This window comes from Arvicanthis niloticus, chromosome 6 (assembly GCF_011762505.2).
Source record: "Arvicanthis niloticus isolate mArvNil1 chromosome 6, mArvNil1.pat.X, whole genome shotgun sequence".
In the NCBI taxonomy this organism is placed as follows: domain Eukaryota; kingdom Metazoa; phylum Chordata; class Mammalia; order Rodentia; family Muridae; genus Arvicanthis; species Arvicanthis niloticus.
Genome location: NC_047663.1, coordinates 74,676,186 through 74,696,827, shown reverse-complemented (window position 1 = coordinate 74,696,827; position 20,642 = coordinate 74,676,186). Strand labels below are relative to the sequence as shown.

The following is a 20,642-nucleotide window of genomic DNA, read 5'->3' as shown; positions in this document are numbered from 1 at the left end:
CGATCAGCGATAAGTTCTAAGCTGTCCCCATACTTGAGAATGTCTAGAGACCCTACTAGACTCAGGCTTAATGAGAACACAAGGCCGTGAGCCCAGCCCGCAAGAAAGGCCCGCGCCTTCATCCTCGGAGGTCCTTGGTAAAGGCGTGGAACATAAGGGTTTCCTGGGCAACGCCATTGTCGCGCTCCAGGAGGGGGCGGGGTAACCAAGAACAAGGCCTAAAGAGAATCCGGAAGAGAGGGAGAGTAGAGAGGCGTGGAAAATGGGACACAAGAGCTTCGGCCCAGGCTATGGCGGATGATTCCAGGGTTCTCGCACAAGGCTAGAGTGAAGAGTGGGAGGAGCAGAGGAGCGTGCCTGTGATTGGCTGACGGGGGACACTGAGCCGCTCATGATTGGGCGAGGCGAGCCAGTCTGTGGAGCGCGTAGGGTTCTGGGTAGCCAAGGCCTTGGAAGGGTCTTAACCGAAAGGGGGAGGGGGAGGCCGCCAACAAACGGCTGAGCTCACAATCCCGGCCGCGACCTGGCCGGCCGCCCCCTCCCCCATGGAGAGAGCCAGGCCGGAGCCGGAGCCGCCGACGCCGCGCCAACCGCCGCGGCCCACCCCTCCGCGCCCGTTGCGCCCCGCTCCGCCCGCGCAGCCCGTCGAGGCCGCCACCTTCCGGGCCGCGGCCGCAGAGCGCTCCCAGTCGCCGTCGGCTCAGGCCGCGGCCGCCATCGCCGCGGTGGCCTCGTCGTGCGGGGAGGCCGCGGCGGCAGGTGCGCAGGCTGGGGCGCGACGCCTGCTGCAAGTGAAGCCGGAACAGGTGCTGCTGCTGCCTCCGGGACCGCTGTTACCTCAGGCTCCGGACGAGGGCGCCGCCGCCGCCGCCGTCGCCGCCTCGTCCGCGCAGGCGCGCCTGCTGCAGCTGAGGCCGGAGCTGCTGCTGTTGCCGCCGCAGTCCGCGGCCGACGGGGGCTCCTGCAGGCCGGAGCTGCGCCCCATGCAGCCCCGGACGCTGCTCGTCAAGGCCGAGAAGCAGGAGCTGGGGACGGGCTTGGACCTGTCGGTGGGATCTCGGAGGACCACCGAGGCCGGCCCTAGAGCCTCGAGGGCCGCCAAGTTGGATGGTACCGGGAAGGCCCTCGACGGCCGCCGAGGAGATGAGAAGAAAGCCAAGCTGGAGGCAGAGGAGGCCTCGAGGGATGCCCTGAAAGGCGGGGAAGGCAGGAGCCTGCTGGCCATCGGAGAAGGAGTCATCAAGACCGAGGAGCCAGACAGACTCAGGGACGACTGTAGGCTGGGCACGGAGGCCACGTCCAATGGCCTGGTCCACAGCAGCAAGGAGGCCATCCTGGCCCAGCCTCCCAGTGCTTTTGGGCCACACCAACAAGACCTAAGGTTCCCTTTGACTCTCCACACCGTCCCTCCTGGAGCCCGTATCCAATTTCAGGGGCCTCCACCTTCTGAGTTGATACGGTTGTCCAAGGTCCCCCTGACACCAGTGCCTATTAAAATGCAGTCCTTGCTGGAGCCTTCTGTAAAAATTGAAACCAAAGATGTCCCCCTCACCGTGCTTCCCTCAGATGCAGGTATTAGAAGCCAAGGGAATCTGGCTTTCACAGTTAGGTCTATGTTGCACAGACATATTAGCAGTTCAGGAGCTGAAGCTTGAAAAAATAGGATCATGGTTCCATTCTTACCCTGTACAGGGATTGCTTCTGATCGATTTGCCCATATACTGAAAAAATACACCGAAGTATTTCCACAAATTTTTTTAAAGTCACACTTAAGTCTTAGGAAACAGGTTTAGATAATAGACACAACAACACCTTGTTAGGTAATACAGATTCCTCAGCTTATACAAAAGTAACATCAAATTTTCTATTGTAACTTCTTAGAACAATGCCAGTGTTTCGAGAAAAATGATGATAGTTGTTTATATTGACTAGGTTAAAGATGAACAGTAACTTTTCTGGGAGAAAACAGACATATAGCATTCTATTTTAAAAGCTAAAGCTTTTAGAAATAATAATAAGCCAAGTTTTTAAAAGAAGTGATTATATTTAAGATATATTTAAAGCACATATCTAAGCATATAGATAGATATATTTAAAAGAAATGACTACAACCAAATACTACTTTCCAGTATTTTTAAGTATATTTTAAGCAAGTCCTTAGGATTAGTTCACACAGAACGATGTGTCATTGAATGTTTTGGGAGGTCATACTCATTCTTATGTTTTCATGAACTTTTATGTTTATTATTGTTTTTTTAATTTTCAGTGCCGGTTCTACCCACTTCTGTTTTTAAATAACTTAAGTACCCCTTTTCTATTTATTTTATGTGCTCATGCACAGACATGTTCACAAATTGTTCTTGGCACATGCCACTTACTACACCTGATTTATATGGCATTGGGAATTAAACCCAGGGCTCGATGCATAGTAGGAAGTATTTACCAACTGAGCTACATCCTCAGTCAGGATTATTTATTCTAAACACCCTTTGCACATCAAAAAAGTTTTACATATCAAGTAACCCTAAAATGAATTAATGTGAAAAGTTCATAGATAGTGCTTTTATGAACTGCATAGGGATACAAATTTCATCAATTTCCTTTATAAGAATTTTAACTGTACCATGACTTACAGGTTTATATGTATAATTTTTCTCCCAGGACATGAGACTAGTTTTAATAATTCAGTGTGGCAAGAATTTCACTTTCCTAGTGAAAAACTGAGCATAAATATTTTTGCTTTAAAGACACTACAGCTGCTTCTATAAATGACTAATCTTACATAACACCTACATAGTGCTAGGTGCATAGTTAAGGTGACTGCTCCTTAATATTAGTGGGAAATAAACTAAATGTTAATTACTGTTAAGAGATATTAATGAAGCTCAAAGAAATAAATAGCCATCCAGTATGTCTCTAACATATCTTCAGTATCTTCAACAATATTATACTCCCTAGGAGTCATTCTAAGCTCCAACTTAGAATGCTGAATTCAGGGACTATGAGGAATTTTGGAATCTTGGCAGTACTTTGGCTATATTATAGTGTATGTTTCCAGGTACTTTAGAAGTATAGATAAAGGGACACTTCACTTTAAAATTGCATATGTGGCACATTAACTTAGTCTCTTAATTTTTGTCATATAGGAATACCTGACACTCCCTTCAGTAAGGACAGAAATGGTCATGTGAAGCGACCCATGAATGCATTTATGGTTTGGGCAAGAATCCACCGACCAGCACTAGCCAAAGCTAACCCAGCCGCCAACAATGCAGAAATCAGTGTCCAGCTCGGGTTAGAGTGGAACAAACTTAGTGAAGAACAAAAGAAACCTTATTATGATGAAGCACAAAAGATTAAAGAGAAGCACAGAGAGGAATTTCCTGGTAATCAAATGAAATGAACAAAGGCTCTTTCCAATTTCTTTTAAATTTATTTAGGTAAAGATTAAGTTAGGTTGAGATTTCCTAATGTATCTGTGAGAAAGAGAATAATGGTTAATATTATAATGATGATTGAATCAATACTAAGCATATATTTTCTTAAATAGAATGCCATTGTGAAATATCTGATCTCATATTTACCAGCTACCGTAAATCAGGAGACATTCGGTTTTACTGTAGTTTTGATGAAATAAACATAGATACATAACAAACATACATAGCTAGCTATAGCTTTGCAGTTTACTGCAAATCTCCATGTTTCCATTTTGTAATATACTAGACATATTAAATAATCATGGCAACAGAATAAACAGTTTCCACTTAAAAGATAATAAAAATATAGGAATTTATATCTTTTTCCATTTCAAAGTTAAGTGGTTATCAGAACATGGTCCTATGTTTTGATTAATTAATTCCTAGCATGATACAGTTTGAACCAACTGGTTCATCCTCAACAGTAAGGGCATTGAGATAAAGGTTGGAAACTATGCATTCTTTATGGACTATAGAACTGTGCATAGTGGGAAAAGAACTTTTTTTTTTCTGAAATATAAGCAGAAATATTTTAAGAGGCAAGATTATGAGGTATCACCTGAACGGAAGCAGTGATTGTATACATGACAGTGCCACACTTCTGACTTTGGGAAGAAATTAAGGTGATTATGGTTTTAGCAATTGCCAAGCCTCAGAGAGTGACTTCTTAAATCAAGTATAAACATAGTAACTGGTTATTAGTGACTATTATATTGTAAGCCACTGACATTTGTATATTATAGAATGTGAAAAGAGGAGGAGATAAATAATGTCTTATGGGACATTTTTCTTCACCAGAGAAAAGGCTGTGAGATTGAAACTCAGTGCCTGGGAGTAGATTCTGTCATTCTCTGACCCTGAGTGGAAGGCATTTGACCTTCTTCCCCATTATGGGTTACCATAACAGAATTAGACGCTGTGTGGATGCTAAAATGCACAGTGCAGGATTTGTTCACAGAAATAGCATGGAGCTGGAAAATAGAACTTTAGACAACCCATATTTTAAAACTTTAAAGTGTGCTGTGTTTTCATATGAAAAAGCCTGAGTTTGTATATTCATATTAAAAGTTTCTCTTTTTCTGTAGGTTGGGTTTATCAGCCTCGTCCAGGGAAGCGAAAACGCTTCCCTCTAAGTGTTTCCAATGTGTTTTCTGGTACCACACAGAATATCATCTCTACAAATCCGACAACAATTTATCCTTACCGCTCACCTACCTACTCTGTGGTAATTCCCGGCCTTCAGAACACCATCACTCATCCAGCTGGTGAGTTAGTCATATTGTAGATGACTTGTAAATACATACATCAGTTTTATCTCTTCAGCTGAAATTTGGTTTCTGCTAAATTTATAATTTAGAAAATAGTAAAGAAATAATATCAAAGAGGGAGAAAATGAAACATTAAATGGGAGAAGGAGCAATAGTAGATCCATGTGGAAAACTCTGACTTTGTAAGCAATTCAGGGTGAGCACCTAGATGAGTCAGATGATAAAGGAAATTGCTAGTATAATTAAATACGTCACAGGGATGTTTATCACTTCAGCATAAAAGAACTAACAGGATTTGAGGCATCTTGTCAATGGAACATAGTAAGGCTACTGATCTATTGAAGATCATTCTCTCACTGCTCCAGAAAAGCGATGGAAGCTATCCATTTTTTATAAATTCTTGTTTGGTTCATGTTCCTTACAGTCTGGTCTATGAATGGTAAGAAAAGAATGCTAAATTGAGATTCTCAAATATTAACTACCTGTTGCATCATTGGCTTGTTCCTCCAAAACTTTTACAACCTGAGATTCTCAAATATTAACTACCTGTTGCATCATTGGCTTAAACTTTTACAACCATCTGTTAAGGAGAGTGGTATCCATTCACCATTGGTGTTGCTTGTCTTAAAGCTGCTCTTCCCAGTTTCTGCCTATCTGATTTTCCTAATGATAAACTGGCCCTATGAGTTAGAGGTGGATAAAACATGAAAATGGACTTAGTAATATTAAACATTTTCACTTTTTAATTAAAGATTTTTATTTTATATATACAAGTGTTTTGTTTTCCTGTATGTTAAATTCTCTCTCTCTCTCTCTCTCTCTCTCTCTCTCTCTCTCTCTCTGTCTCTCTCTCTCTCTGTGTGTGTGTGTGTGTGTGTGTGTGTGTATCAGAAAGTGTTAGATACCCTGGGACTGGAGTTGTAAGCTGCTGTTTGGACACTGGGACATCTGGGTCCTCAGTGAGAGCAGCAAGTACTCAGAACTTCTGGGCTGTCTCTCCAGCCCCATTTTCAGTGTCCTTTAAACTGTGTCATTTAGCCAATGGGAGAAACAAAGCTGCACTCAAGATACCTCTGTTCAGGTGGAAGATGTAGAAAGTTTATCTGTAGCCTCAATTTTGCAGTACAGTCAGGCACTCTTAGTGTTGCCTGAAAATTGTTTCAAACTGGGCTTTACTATATCTTTGTTTTGATTTTGCACTGTTAGATACTATTTTTTACTTTAGTACATGCTTCTTTTTGTCCCCTCCTCTCCCTACCCCAGACTTTACTTGCATCTATGTTGTACATTTTTAAATGCTCATGTTTCTTGGGTACAGATTTATCAATGTTCTTATTTGAAGCAGCTGAGACTTTATACAATATATCACTTATACACCATCTGTGCAAAGGTGTGGTCTAGATGAAGACTAAAGATTTTTTTTCTGATAGTGGTAGGGTTTATGCATCATGATCTTACTACTTAAATACTGTAGACAGAATTCTAGGAAGCAGCTCTGAAGCACAACAGTAAACAAAATGTGACAATGAGACTTTGTCAGCTACTCTAAAATACTGTTTACAATAATATTTCTTGTGGGGGCCAGAGATGGTAAAGATTCATTTCTTGGCTCTCAAATGATAAGCCAAAACATTTTATAAAGATAATTTGAGAATTCTTTTTAGATAAGTATTATTTATGGTGAGGATTTTTACCTGATAACATGCTGTACAGTTGTGCAACTTTGAAATATGTTTAGTTATTTCCATCAGCTTATATTACTTAGAGGTAATAGTGTAACTAGGAAGTTTGGAAATTTCATATTCTAAAGTATCCATAAAATTACTAAAGTTAGTTAATAGATGCTGTCACAAGTCTCTTAAAGAGCCATAGTTATTGGCTAGGCATAGGGGTAAACACCTTTAGGGAGGTAAAGGCAGGTGTCTCTCTGTGAGTTCAAGGTTAGCTTGGTTTACAAAGCAAGTTCCAGGATGGTTAGGGATACACAGAGAAACCCTGTCTCAAAAACCAACCAGCCAACCAAACAAACAAACAGAAAAACCCATAGGTTTATTATTTGCAGATACTGATTTTAAAATGCCTTGCTTCTTTGTTTCTTTGAGCTAGTTTTATGTTTTAAACATAAAGTCATAGTAATATTGTTCATTTAAACATTTTATTCTTGTAGAAGAAATGTTATCAAAGTAGTGAGGCATATTTTTTCTTTTACAGAAATAATTCTAGTAATTTTTATATATTTATGATATTATTTAGGCAATCAACCATTTGAATAATAATAAGTTGTTCTTGTTTTGTTTCTGTTGTTGTAATAAAATATCCTCAGGGGTGGGGGAAGGGTTATTTTAGTTCATGGTTCTAGGGTCATAATCCATCTCTGTGAAGTAAAGGCAGCAGGAACTTAAAATAGCTGGTCACATCACATCCACCAACAAGATCGGAGAAACTAAATAATTGCATGCTGCTTGTTTTTTTATTAGCTTGCACTCAGTCCAATTTCTCTATTCTTACCAGGACCTCTTGCCTAGGGAATGGTACCACCCACAGTGGGCTGCATTTTCTCATATCAATTAATACAGTTTCTTACAGACATACCCACAAGCCAACACAACATGAACAGTCCCTCACTGAGACCCAAGTGATTCCAGGCTGTATGAAGTTAACATTTAAAGCTAACCATCACAGAAGTGATGGAGACTTAGCAAAATTGCTCTGGAAGAACTACTTCTATATACTTTATTCAATATCTTATGCTTTACCTTTGAGCTTCTCTACAATAATTATGAAAATGATACTTGAGATTTATTTTTGTCAGTTTGTAAACTTATTCTATTGTATTATAATCTAAGATTCTCAAACTTATTCTGTGAAAATTAGGTTCAGGAATCCTAAGATAGTAGGAATCATTGTGTTGAGGCTCCACAACTCTTTAGTTGCCTTTGAAACTATTACTGCCTAGACTAGTGTTTCTCAGCCTGTGGTTTGCAACCCCTCTAGGGTATACAGATATACTGTGTATCAAATATTTATATCACAATTCATAACAGTAGCAAAATTAGAGATATAAAATAGCAACAAAATAATTTTATGGTCAGGGTCATCAAAACAAAAGAACTGTATTAAAGTGTCACAGCATTAGGAAGTTTGAAAACTATTGATCTGAGCAGTTTCAATTATTTGTTTTTTTCTGATGAATTTATCAAGTCAGGTTGCCTTAGAGTCACTTGATTTTTGTTGTCATTTTTCTTCCAAATACTCAATTTTTTAAAAAGGTGTGTGTGTGTGTGTATAAATTGTGCACGTGTGAGTGACATGAGTGCTAGGATGTAAAAGAATTTTTAAAGTGTTAGTTTTTCTTTATCCCCGGCTAGCTTCCAAATGAATGAATGAAGGTCACTGATCTATTCTAATCCTCTAAACTAATCTGGTTACCTCTCAGCCCAGATCCCAAAGATATCTGCATTTTAGTATTGGTCTGACTCTCTGGGCTTCAGGTGTTTTCTCATTATATCTCCAGGACCCCTTCCTTGTGGCTGAATCTCCTCTTCTCCCTCTCCATCTCTTCTCCCCTAACTGGCAGAGGTTCCACTCTGTTCTCTCTTCTGCCCAGCCATTGGCTGATCAGCCTTTATTGACAAACCAGAGAATAAATGAGGAGCAACGTTTATACAAACTTGAGAGAAGAGATTCTTGGAATAGCACTACAGTGCCATGTCTGGATTCAACAAGTTACAGGGGAAGAGAAATCAGCATTTGAATAATGCACATTGTTGTATTTGTAGGCACAGAAACATTATGCCTACACTAGGAATCAAACCTGGGTCCTCACAAGATCAGTTAAGTGCTTTTAACTGCTGAGCTATCTCTCCAGCTTCCAACTGCCTAATTTTTATTTGCACTGACTTAAAACACTTAGACTAGTTTTTTCATATAAGATTTTGATAAGTTTCTCTTAATTTGACCAATTAACAACTTTATAATTTACGAGTGTGTTTTTATTCTTTGCTTCTAGCATTATTGGCTAAACAGCCACTTTTCTGTGAATGATTTATTATAGTTGTTCTTCTACCCTTAGTAGCCTTCTACCCTTAACCAACATTTGTGATGCAAGAGAGTGAGTAAAACCTCATTATTCCATTAGTGATTAGAAATGCATTATTAAATATTTCACACCAAATTCATGGACATTCTAGTAATCTTTCCTTTTGTTTGATGTTCAGTCAGGCTTACTCCATTTTCCTGTGTACTCTACCAAGCTTCCTGCATATTCTAATAAGCAACCATTTGCTTTGCATCATGCTTTCCCAGAACACTTCATGACATTAAAATATTAAATATATTTGAAAACTGAAAGTGCACTTTAAAGATTTTCTGTTTCCATGAGTCTTTCTATATCCACTATCTTCTGAGTGAATTCAGGGCCACAGTTGCAAGCCTGCTTGTCTGACCCATCTATTATTCCCTAATATTTATCAGGTACCTGCTATGGCCTAGGGACAATAGGAATATGTTCCCATAGAGTGTCTTGTCAAAGATTTCATAATGTGGTTGTGCAGAAGATAGATACAGATAAAATAAACTTTCTATTCCCTGGCTCAAACTCTATAGCAGCTTCTTGTCTTGTACAGTGCATCGTTTGCTCTGCTTTAACATCACACTCTAAGCTCTTCTGCTTCTAGTTTCTGAAAGTGCTTATGGCATGGTCGTCTAGAATCTTCATGTATGTCTTACCAAATATCTTGGTGGTACTTATACCAGCATCCTCATTTCATATCAATATTCACATTTGTATACAGGCTTTGGAACTTCTGTAGACCATACATCTCTTCTATCAGATGTTAAATATGTACTTGGCACATAGACACATTTTTTTTTGTTACTGAGTTCTCTCTGTTTTGCTTGTCCAGCCTGAGCTCAGTTTTGTTAGTTATATCACCACTTTGTTGACACTCCAATACTGTCCAGAATTCATACTTTTTTCTCTAAATGTTTTAGTAATATTTACTACCAATATTTGCATTGGTGTGCCATTTAGCTTATGTACTTCTTAAATAGAACAAGAAGAAATAAAACTTCATTACTGTTCTAATCCAAAAGTCAGCAGGTTTGTCTTAGCCTTAAGATCCATTCTAAGAAGTTGCTATATCCATTAAAAATTCTCCATGACTCTCCAAAAATCTCCTTGAAAAGTTGCATAATTCTAGGGAGGACATAACTATTTTGACTTTGAAACTATAGCAGCTGTGGCTGTCAACAGGCATGAAAGGAGGGGCTCCATATTCATAAGGCCTCCTGCCTGTACCACTGGCTAGTGGTGGATTCTGTTTACCCACTGGTGAGCACACCAGGCTCAAGTGGGTGGTTCCAAGCTCACGGACACATAGGTGGCCCTGATTAAACTCAGTAGGCCACAGAACAAAACTAAAAGACAGGAGTGTGGGGAAGGGATTTATTGGAGGAGGTTCACAGCTGTGGAAGGGACATAGGAAAGAGTTGTGCATGGGAGGACAGTGAATACATCAAAATGTGTGACGTTGTCAGTAAAAATCTACTTTAGTAAACAACAGCAAAAGAGAGAAGTGGTGCGGTTCTTCACTGTAAGTTCTCCTGAGGATGCCTCACAAGCTTCACCTCATCTTTCTGGGTTTTTTGTTACCTTGTTCTTTCCCCAGAAATCCACGTTTCTTAACAGTGGCCCAAATACCTTCCCAATTCTCAGTCAGTCTCCTCCTTTCTCTTCTCTTTATCCCAAGCCACTTGCTGGTTCTCCTCATTAACTCCACAAAGCTGCAGTGGTTCCTCCTTCTTTGGTGATGGAGACACACAGGAATTTTTGTTTTTACAGCTATTCTGCTTTTTAGACTTGCATTGGTTATTTGGATTTTGGAATTTTCTCTTTTGTCCCTGTGTATCAAAGCTGCCCTTTATTTCATGTGATGGTTGGACCGTTCTGTCTACTTTAACAGCGAGCTTATCTTTTACTCACATGTGGATGTTTCTGGTTGCTAAATATGTCTCTTTCAAAAGGCAGCTAATGGTTGAAGGCTTTTTTCCCCTCTGTAGCTTTGACATCATTAGAATGTGGCCTCCTAGGGCACTGTATTCATGCATTCAAACCTGTACAAAGCAGCAAATACATGGAGGACCACATGTGAGTGCACTCACTGCAGCCATAATAGACACTGCTTATTGGGTAGTTCTAAGCGGCTCCTAAATGGCAGGGAGCCTAGGGCATTGTGGTTCTGCTGTGTACTAGAAAAAAGAAGCCAAATCACTGGCTTATTGCTAGTGGTTAGCGTCTATTCTAGCTTAACAACTGTTTGAGTCATTAGAGCACTGAGTATTTTTTCCATCCTCCATATCACTGACTTATTAAAGCTTACACACTTTTAATCTGCTTATCAACCTGAACTCTAACATTTAAAGTGTTTCCAGATAACTCTGTAACTAAATAAAGTAGTTGCTATATGCCAGTTACTTGTCTTTGAATGAGGCATGGTTATCACTCTAGGCCTCCTTTTCCTCGATTCTTTTATACAACTATCTTAGATAGGAAGAACACTGGAGAAGATAATGTGCCCCTTTCAATGATTGAAACTTGATCAATTGTTCTGTAAAGTTCTTGTAACATATTTTTTTCCTGATAACTAAGTGCTTATGCTTAGTATAGGAAAAAGAGCTCAATGTCAAACATAGATTGTCAGGTTAATGTCTTGAGTATGGTGGTAATTCAAGAAATAAAATTTTGATTTTTTCAAATTTGTTAGCCTTGTAATTATTGCTAGGCACGTTAGATTTCCTTGCAGCAGCTCAGTGGAGAAGTGTCTGCTTAGATTTAATTGTTTTCTTTCAATCAAGTCTTAATTCTTTCTATAAAGATTTGTGTGTGTGTATTTCTATGTGTGTATGCGTCTGTCCCTGTGCATGCCTATGTACAGAGGCCAGAAGTGGACTGTTGAATCCTTGAACTGGAGTTACAGGTGCTTGTGAGGCCCTGGCTTGCTATATGGGTGTTGGGATCGGAATTCTTGTCCTCATGACTGCAAAGCAAGCACTCTAATCCTCAAGCCATCTCTCCAAGCCCTCTGGACTGGTTTTTAATTCAGGTTTTTGGCTAGATCCTGGTAATAAACATAAGTAACCGAATTTAGCATGATAATACATGCTTGCTATCCTAGTTCTTGTTATTCCTGTTATCTCAGGAGGCTGGGCCAGGATGATTGGGAGCCTGAGGCCAATCTTGGGCTAAAAAGATCAGGACAGCTTCATTTCCACCCTCCTGATGTACTTCACTGGGCAGGGAACCACCTTGAAATGGATGGATGGGGCTTTTCCTACTGAGGCTTAGAAGGGCATTACCTGCCTCTACCAAGGGAAGGAAGGAAAGGGAAGTCTTACCTGAATAAAGTTGAAAGAAGGTCTACATGTTGGGCCATTGAGAGACATTTTGAACTATGTCATCCAAGCATCTGTACTTGGAATCTGTTTTCATTAACAGACACCTAGTTGACTCTATTCCGAAGGCTTTTGTTTGTATTTTGTCATGAAAGCTTAGTTCAATTTAGTCTGCGTGTGTTGTGTGGTATGTAATAGCACCTCAGCCAGCAGTGCTGCCTTCATTGGTAATGGAAGGATAAATCATATGACTTTTACTTACCTTTAAGAACTCTGCCCTTGCCGGGCGGTGGTGGCGCACGCCTTTAATCCCAGCACTTGGGAGGCAGAGGCAGAGGCAGGTGGATTTCCGAGTTCGAGGCCAGCCTGGTCTACAGAGTGAGTTCCAGGACAGCCAGGGCTACACAGAGAAACCCCGTCTCGAAAAACCAAAAACAAAACAAAACAAAACAAAAAAAAACCTCTGCCCTTTCTAATCATGTCCTGCTAGGATTCTTTCCAAGTCTGTCACAAATGGCTAACCCATGGTAAATCCTATTCTTTTTGGAGATTTCCAGCTATATTCACTTTCAATATAGTAAAGTGAAACCATTTTCTTGATTAATTTTTTCAACTAAAATGTGCCATAACTTTAAATGTAGAAAATACGCAAAATGAAGGAAAAATGACCCAAAGTGCTACTCTGAAACTACTGTTTACATGAAAATAAAATTAATATATATCATGTTGACCAAAACCCAAATACTATCGGATGAACATCTAGAGTCTCCTACTACCCGTGTATCTTGTCCCCCACCCCTAGGTGATCATTCCTTAGTGATAACTGTTGCCGGTAGTTTTGTTATTTCTGTTTAGAAATCAACATTTCATGCATTCGTTCTTTTAATTTATCAATAATAAATTTTTTCATTTATTTACCTATCCAAAAGTTTGTTGAGAACTTACCTATTCTGTTCTGGGTAAAGGCTGAGCTTGTTCACTGTCGTAAACAAAACAGAAGGTCTCTCTCTTTATGGCACTCAGAGGTTAGTTCAGAAAGAGAAAAATGTAGATTCACAAGAAATGACAGTGACTTCAGAATTGTCAGAATACTATAAATAAAAAGGAAAGTGGCTTGATATGATACCACTACTAACTAGGTGAGGATGGAGATGTGTGTGTGTGTGTGTGTGTGTGTGTGTGTGTGTAATTTCAAAGATCCAAGTTCAAGTTCACAAGTTCACGGTGTGGTAGATACCAGTAGGGAGACTAATAGTGGTTAACTCTGCTATTTTTATTTCTGAAGGTGAAGCCCCGCCTGCCATCCAGCTGCCCACACCTGCAGTCCAGCGCCCAAGTCCCATCACATTGTTCCAGCCCAGCGTCTCCAGCACTGGCCCGGTGGCCGTCCCACCTCCAAGCCTGACGCCCCGCCCATCACTCCCACCTCAGCGCTTTTCTGGGCCTTCCCAAACTGACGTTCATAGGCTCCCTTCGGGAACCAGTCGCTCTGTGAAGAGACCCACTCCAGTCTCTTTGGAGAGCACCAACAGGATTCCAGCTGGTGCAAGTACTGCCCATGCCAGATTTGCAACCTCGCCTATCCAGCCTCCCAAGGAGTATGCCAGCGTTTCCTCTTGTCCCCGAAGCACTCCAATACCCCCAGCTACTCCCATTCCACACTCACACGTCTATCAGCCCCCGCCCCTTGGCCATCCAGCCACACTGTTTGGGACACCACCTCGGTTCTCCTTTCATCACCCTTACTTCCTACCTGGACCTCATTACTTCCCGTCAAGGTAAAGGAACAGTTTTCTACCTCTTACCTAGAACACTCCTAATGAGGGTTTACTGTGGGAGGCGTTTTTTTTTTTTTTTTTTTTTTTTTTTCCTGGTGAGAACTGGGCTTTCTCAGTCAGGCTTCCATTCAACTTTAGAGGCTGAGTAAGAACCAAGCAATCCATTCAAATGGATGAGGGGGCCACATGGAGACCCAGGGAGCTAGAGCTAGAGAGAATTCATCACCATCTATTGGGGGCAGCTGTGTCTCCACTCCAGCCAGCTCTTACCCTGTGAGAAGATGGTTTCAGTGTTGTTAAATGTGGTTTCATAGAAAACAGTCATAAGAAGCTATGCGATCCCCTTATTCCAGCTGCGTTTATGTATATGAATTGTGTGACATCTTGTTAAATGCAGATCTTGACTATTAGGGTACAGCAATAGCCTTACCATGCTTAAGGGTCTGCATTCTAATAAGCTCCTAAGAGATGCCAGTTCTGTTTGTATAGATCACATTTTGATAATGAGGGTGGAAAAGGGAAGGTTTTCAAGCTAAGAGAGCTAGAATGACTAGTTAAGTTACATGTCTTCTTTATGTCCCTGTTACCAAACCAGAGAATTTGCCATGTAAATTATCAACAAGATAGATTTTTTTTTTTGTAGAGAAATATCTACAGCAAATTGAAAGCAAATTGAAATTTCACTTTGCAAATATCCTCTACTTCTCTGTTGCTCTTAAGTATATAAATACAATTTATGTTGTGATTAGAGTACTGAAATGTTTGGTATCAATCTTTTATTGTTAGGTAGATCTGATACTTTAAAGAACTTTATAAGAAGGTTTTGAAAACAAATACTTGGAATATAGAAACAATTCTTTTAATTAGCATAGTAAATAAAGTGCATAAATAGTGATATCATACTTTTTAAACTTGAATTTAATTGGACTTAGGAATCCAATGCAGTATATCAAATGTAAATATCAAGGTAATACTTTTTCAAAATGGAAAATGAGATCTATTTCATACTTAAAATCCTTTGTCATGGTTCTCTGACTTTTGTTCATATATATCTGATGAGAGGTTTTCCCAGGGAATGACTAATATATTTATGCTTTCTTAAATAGAAAATCTAGTATGGAAAAATGGACAAAATTAACTGATTTCCTTTTAGTTTTTCTTGTCTGTAAATTGATAATGGAATTTTATATAGAATATTTTCCCTAAGTGCTCCAATACAATGATTGTAGTGAGTGTTTGAAATAGGAATACACATGTATTTTGTGTATTTATTACATTTTAACAAAATTAAGTTAGTTAGGCATTTTAATGGACATGTAGACACAATCACACTGCTTTGATGTCTTGTCTTCCTGCCTTTGAGTATCAGCCATTTTGTTGTGTTTTTGTGAAACTCTTTTTTTTTCTGACAACATTCTCTCCTCTGGTTAGTTCTTTTCTTTCTTATCTTTCTTTTATCTCCTTCTTATAGCATATTTTTAAAAAGATTTATTTTTATTTATGTGTATATGTGTATGTGGAGGCCAGGAGAAGAGTATTAGATATCTCAAAACTGGATTAACGTGTGGGCTGCCTGATGTGGTACTGGGAACTTAAAATTCTGGTCCTTGGGAAGCACAGCATGTTCTCTTAACCAGCGAGCCATCTCTTCAGTCCACTATAGTGTATTTTTATCTTTATATGCAAGGGAGATATATTGAGTCTTCATTATGTTGTTCATTGAAATTGCAATGAAAAATAATTGAAAATGATATGAAAGATAAATGGGGACTTATTACCCTCAAAGAAAAGTATACTCAAATGGTATGCATATAGTACAGAACACAGTTGAGAGAGTCCTGATTTATAAAAACATAGCAATCAGTTGTTAAATTTAGACAGAAAAAAAAACAATCAAATTAAAAAAAAAACCCACAGGTTAAAATTCTTCTGAACAAGTATTTGTTGTAGACCTAAGGATTTGATTGAAATTATGTACTCTTTATAGTCACATGTATACATGCATACTTTTGCCTGAACTTTTATGGAGAAGGAACATTTATAGCCCCCACATATGATGACTTTAGTTACTCTAGAATGCTTTCTGCTGTAGTTACCTAGAGACATGGAATTTAAATATGAATTATTTAATAGATGAACTGATCAGAAAGGAAAATAAGCCCTTAAGAGCCGAAATGGCCAACAAACTGAAAACTACTTAGTGGTCCTAGAGATGGCTTTCAGATTCAGACATGGTCTCAATGGCTATAAAGTTGGATTTAAATGCCTACATGAGAAGGCATCCAGTCTTGGGCTTATGCATGGTCTCAAACTAAAACCTCCCCATAAACTAGAACTACAGGAGGCCTTTTCAACTTTAATAAAGAAAAAAGAAAACTTTTATATTCAACTCAGATAAAATACAAAGAGAAATATGTTTTTGCCTGGGGTTCTGTTTGATTCTTAAAGTGCATTATTTACACACTAATTTAGAATGTAAAATACCCTCAGTCTACCTGATAAAGACATTTTTAATTTGATAAATCCATGTGTGATTGGTTGCAGGTTACATGGGCAATTATTTTAGATGAACACTTCCACTACCTAGGCAAATTGGAACTTTTCAACGGGGCAGAGAAGTGGTTAAAACATGAGAAAAAGGAGTCATTAAGAATATGAGTGTGGAGATGGGGAGATGGCTCAGTCAGTAGAGCCTGAAACCTGAGTTCTAGGTAGGCAGAGACAGGTAGATACATGGAGGAGGGGGTCACTGGCCCACCAGCCCAGCCTAATTGACAAATCCTAGGTCTTAGCAAAAGACCCTGCCTCAGTAATTGCAGTGAAAAGCTGCTGAGGGAGGGATATTCAGGGTTGATATTTCGCCTCCACATACACTCATGCATAAATGCTTTGTGCTTCCTAATGTGCACCTGTACACACACACAGACCCACACAAAGAATGAGTACATAGAACTTAGAAATAGGATTAATATCTCAAGAATATGAGATAATTGAAAACTCCTCAAGAAACTAAAATACGTATTTTGAATAATTAATGAAGACTTATATTTAAACTGAAATACAGTTATAGGGATTGGAATCGCCTTTAAGTGAAACAGTAAAAATATACAAAATATATGTATTGCAAGAACAATGGTCTGTGAGAGGCAGAAACCTAGAGGAATAGGCCTTGGAGAAGTAGGAGAAAATGTTATTGAGCTGTAACAATATATTAGCCAAATATACAGTTTTCAGCAAACTAACTAAAAAAAAACAATAAAACACACTCCATTCAAAGGCAAAACTAAGAGTTGGATGTGGTGGCATGTGCCTGCAATCCTTGTACTCAAGAGGCTGGAGCAGGAGAAGTATAGGTTCAAGGCCAGCCTGGGTTTCATAACAAATATTAGACTTAATAGGAAGTAACCTGAGCTACCTTAAAGTGAATGAATGAACTGATGAGCAAATGGGTAAAAATAAAAGAAAACTAGTATAAACTTTATTAGGGAGTCTAGAATTGAGTTGATAAAGACCATAGGCCATCACTAATATTTTTAAATAACTAAAGAAAATTATGCTTAAAGACATGGATCATTTTTTAACGATTTTATAAGTGCATTTGTACTTTCCCTGCCTGTGTGTATGTGTGTTGAAGGTGTTGAATCCCCTGGAGCTGGAATTAAAGACAGTTTTGAGCTGCCATGTAGGTGCTAAGAATTGAATCCCTATCCTCTGGAAGAGCAGCTAGTGCTTTTAACTATTGAGTCATCTTTCTAGCCTTGATAATTTTTTTAAAATTAAATTGAAGATACTGATGATGGCTTAAAAAAAAAAGAACAAATAGAAATTCTGAAGTTGAACCAATATGAATAACCAAAATGAAAAATTCAGCAGAGGGCCTCAAACAGAATTCAACTGGCAGAGGAAAATGTCACCAAACTTGAAAATAGACTGATGGGTATTGCACAGTCAGAACAGAATGGGGACAAAAGAATGAAGAAGAAATTAACAGAGCCTCTGAACCACTTGAGTACAGATTCATCATTGAGTACAGCATATATATGAAATTGAAGTACAAAAAGAAGGAAGCATGAAAATACTAGGCTAAAATGTTGGTGAGATGTTGCAGTGCATAAAAGCTGCCTTTTGCCCTGTCCCTAAATCCCACAAGCCCAACATCAATTACTGGAACCCTGACCCCACGGTGGAGGGCAAGAAATGACTCCTTAGTCTTCTGACCTCCATATGCACTCACCCAACAGCATAGACACATGCGCAAACTAATAATACTAAAGTTTAAAGGATATACATGAAAAAGTTGTAAACTACCTAATTGTGTTGAAAACGATATTCAAGAAACCCAGGAAATTTTGAGTATAAGTAGAGATTTACACTTAGACACATTACAGTAAAATGCTGAAAGAAAAAGTCATCTTGAAAGTAGCCAGAGAAAGTTGGATCATTGTAATCAAAAGAACTCTTAGAGATCCATAACTGACTTTCCAGTAGAAGCTGTGTAGGTCAGCATTTCCACCCAAAGAAAGAATAAAACTGGTCACCAAGAATCTGTTAGCTGATGAATCTTAACTTTCAGTAAGATAAATATGTTCTCATATAATCAAAACCTGAGATAAAGACATATATGAGGTATGTATATGCAAGTGTGTGTGTGTGTGTGTGTGTGTGTGTGTGTGTGTGTGTGTGTAATGTTTTACAGGGCTAGGGATTGAAACAAATAGTAAAGGGTGTCCTTTTGTTGTTTTCATGAAGGTTTTTTTTTTGTGTTTTTATTTTGTGTTTTTATTTTGTTTTTTATTTTGTTTTTTATTTTGAGTACACTATTACTTCTGCTTGTTCTGGAACTCACTGTGTAAACCAGGTTACCTTGATCTGCCTGCCTCTTCCTCCCAAGTGCTGGGATTAAAGACATGCACCACTATTCCTGGCTTAAAGGATGTTCATTATGTTGAAACTAAATAAATTCTGTGGTAACATGAATCCAAACAAAGAGTACCATTGATGTAATTACATAACATAAAAATACTATAATAGGCCAGGTGGTAGTGGCATACATCTTTGATCATAGCACTCAGGAAGCAGAGGCAAGGTCATTCTATGGCCTTTAACTGATTTTAAAAGATACCACATGGAACAGTTGTGTTTTCTTGGAGCAGAGGACAGTAATACATAGGAATGTTATACATTGACAGAAGCAGCTAGTAAATGTGTAATTGTCTCAGAGAAAGGAGATGAAGCCAGGTAATAACACACAGGAATAAATGAAGAGACCCAGAAGTGGTAAATAATAGTGTTAATATACACTATATAAGTATTTACTTAATGCCCATTCACATCTTGGTTTATTTAGTAGATATAAAATTCTATAAAGTAATACTAGGGTTTGTAATATATACAGATGTAGTTTTCCTATTGATGGTAATAAAAGAGGGAAGATGAAAGATATATAGAAGCAACATTGTAAAGTGAATTATCTTTACTATTAATGTAAGCAGTGAATTAATCTGGTGGCCGTATTTCTTAACCAGCTAATTCCCCAATAACCAGAGAAACTAAGATTTATTAAAATTGCCTTGATCCAAATACTAAGCAATTATTACTCTATTCTAAACCTCCATACTAGTCAGGCTTCCTCTCAGGCTTTTTTCATCCTTTCTTGATTCTGCTCTGTTTTCCTCATGTTCTTTATCCACCTCCCTCATGGCTCCTTATTCCACTTCCTCTCTCTTTCTCTACCACTCCTAGAATTGGAAGCCCTACCTAGTTCTCTCTAAAGTTCTATAGTGGCTCATTGGCTTTTATTGGCAAGGCAGAGAATGAAATAGGAGCAATGTTTATACAAACCTGAGACAGGAATGTATAAGAATAAACATAACAAAGCCATGTCTAGATTGAAACAAAATATGAGGGCAGAAAAACCAGCATTTAAATAACACACACAAGGGTAAACTTTACACAGTACAAAAACATTATGCCTGTATTTTCCCTTTTTTGTCTTTATCTTATAATAATACACTATATACAATAACAATTATGAAACAATTATGAAAACCATGACATATGATACACATTTACAATGTTAGTCCATACTATTTGACAATTAAGGGAAAATCTCTATTTTCTATCCTATCTTGGTGTATTTTAAAGTTTTGTGCCTAATTTAGATTTTATTCTAACTTGCATTACTGACATAAAAACATCTTCTTAGACCTAAAACATCTTCTTAAATCCTAAACAACTCAAGCTTAATTATGAGACTACAGCTATCTAGTCCTCAACCCCATCTGAGACTTGAGAAGGAACAATTGTTGTCTGAGTAAGTACTAAGTGCAGGCAAGCAGCTTACAAGAGTATATTAAAAACAGACATAGCTGGCTGCTTGAAGAGTTCTCCAGAATTGTCTCTATAACACTGGAGTATCTGCCTTCAGCCTTCTGGCCCAGTATATGACAGACTCTTTGTTAAGCAGGAATTGTGAAGGACTTGTTTACCTTGTCTTGGCAGAGCTTGGCAATCTGCTTCCAGTCGGCCTCCAGTCAGCTTCCCTGTGTTGGTTTGTCCTTTCTGGGCAGCATTTTGTTTGTAGTTGTAGCATATACAGTTTCTTTGCCCAGTGGCTAGCTTGCCACAATTGAAGTAACTCCATATGGAAGTTACTGGTGTTCATCATCTTTGAAGTGGAATGGAGGCACTATCAGGAGACCTGTCTCATAATCAAAAAAGATTTTTTT

General features: G+C 38.8%; 1 protein-coding gene across 2 annotated transcripts in view; it reads left to right on the top strand.

The window, feature by feature from the left end:
- Window positions 1-413: 413 nt before the first annotated feature.
- Sox30 (SRY-box transcription factor 30) overlaps window positions 414-20,642 on the top strand; it is a 31,415-nt gene continuing 11,186 nt past the window's right edge. Inside the window, exons 1-4 of one of the 2 annotated variants that reach the window (XM_034507437.2) lie at window positions 419-1,572; window positions 3,147-3,386; window positions 4,562-4,741; window positions 13,422-13,914. In XM_034507437.2, the coding sequence (XP_034363328.1) occupies window positions 546-1,572; window positions 3,147-3,386; window positions 4,562-4,741; window positions 13,422-13,914 (1,940 nt within the window). In that variant the 5' untranslated portion in view covers window positions 419-545. Of the gene's footprint in view, window positions 1,573-3,146; window positions 3,387-4,561; window positions 4,742-13,421; window positions 13,915-20,642 lie in introns of both variants that reach the window. The other variant, XM_076937006.1, reaches the window with a different exon arrangement.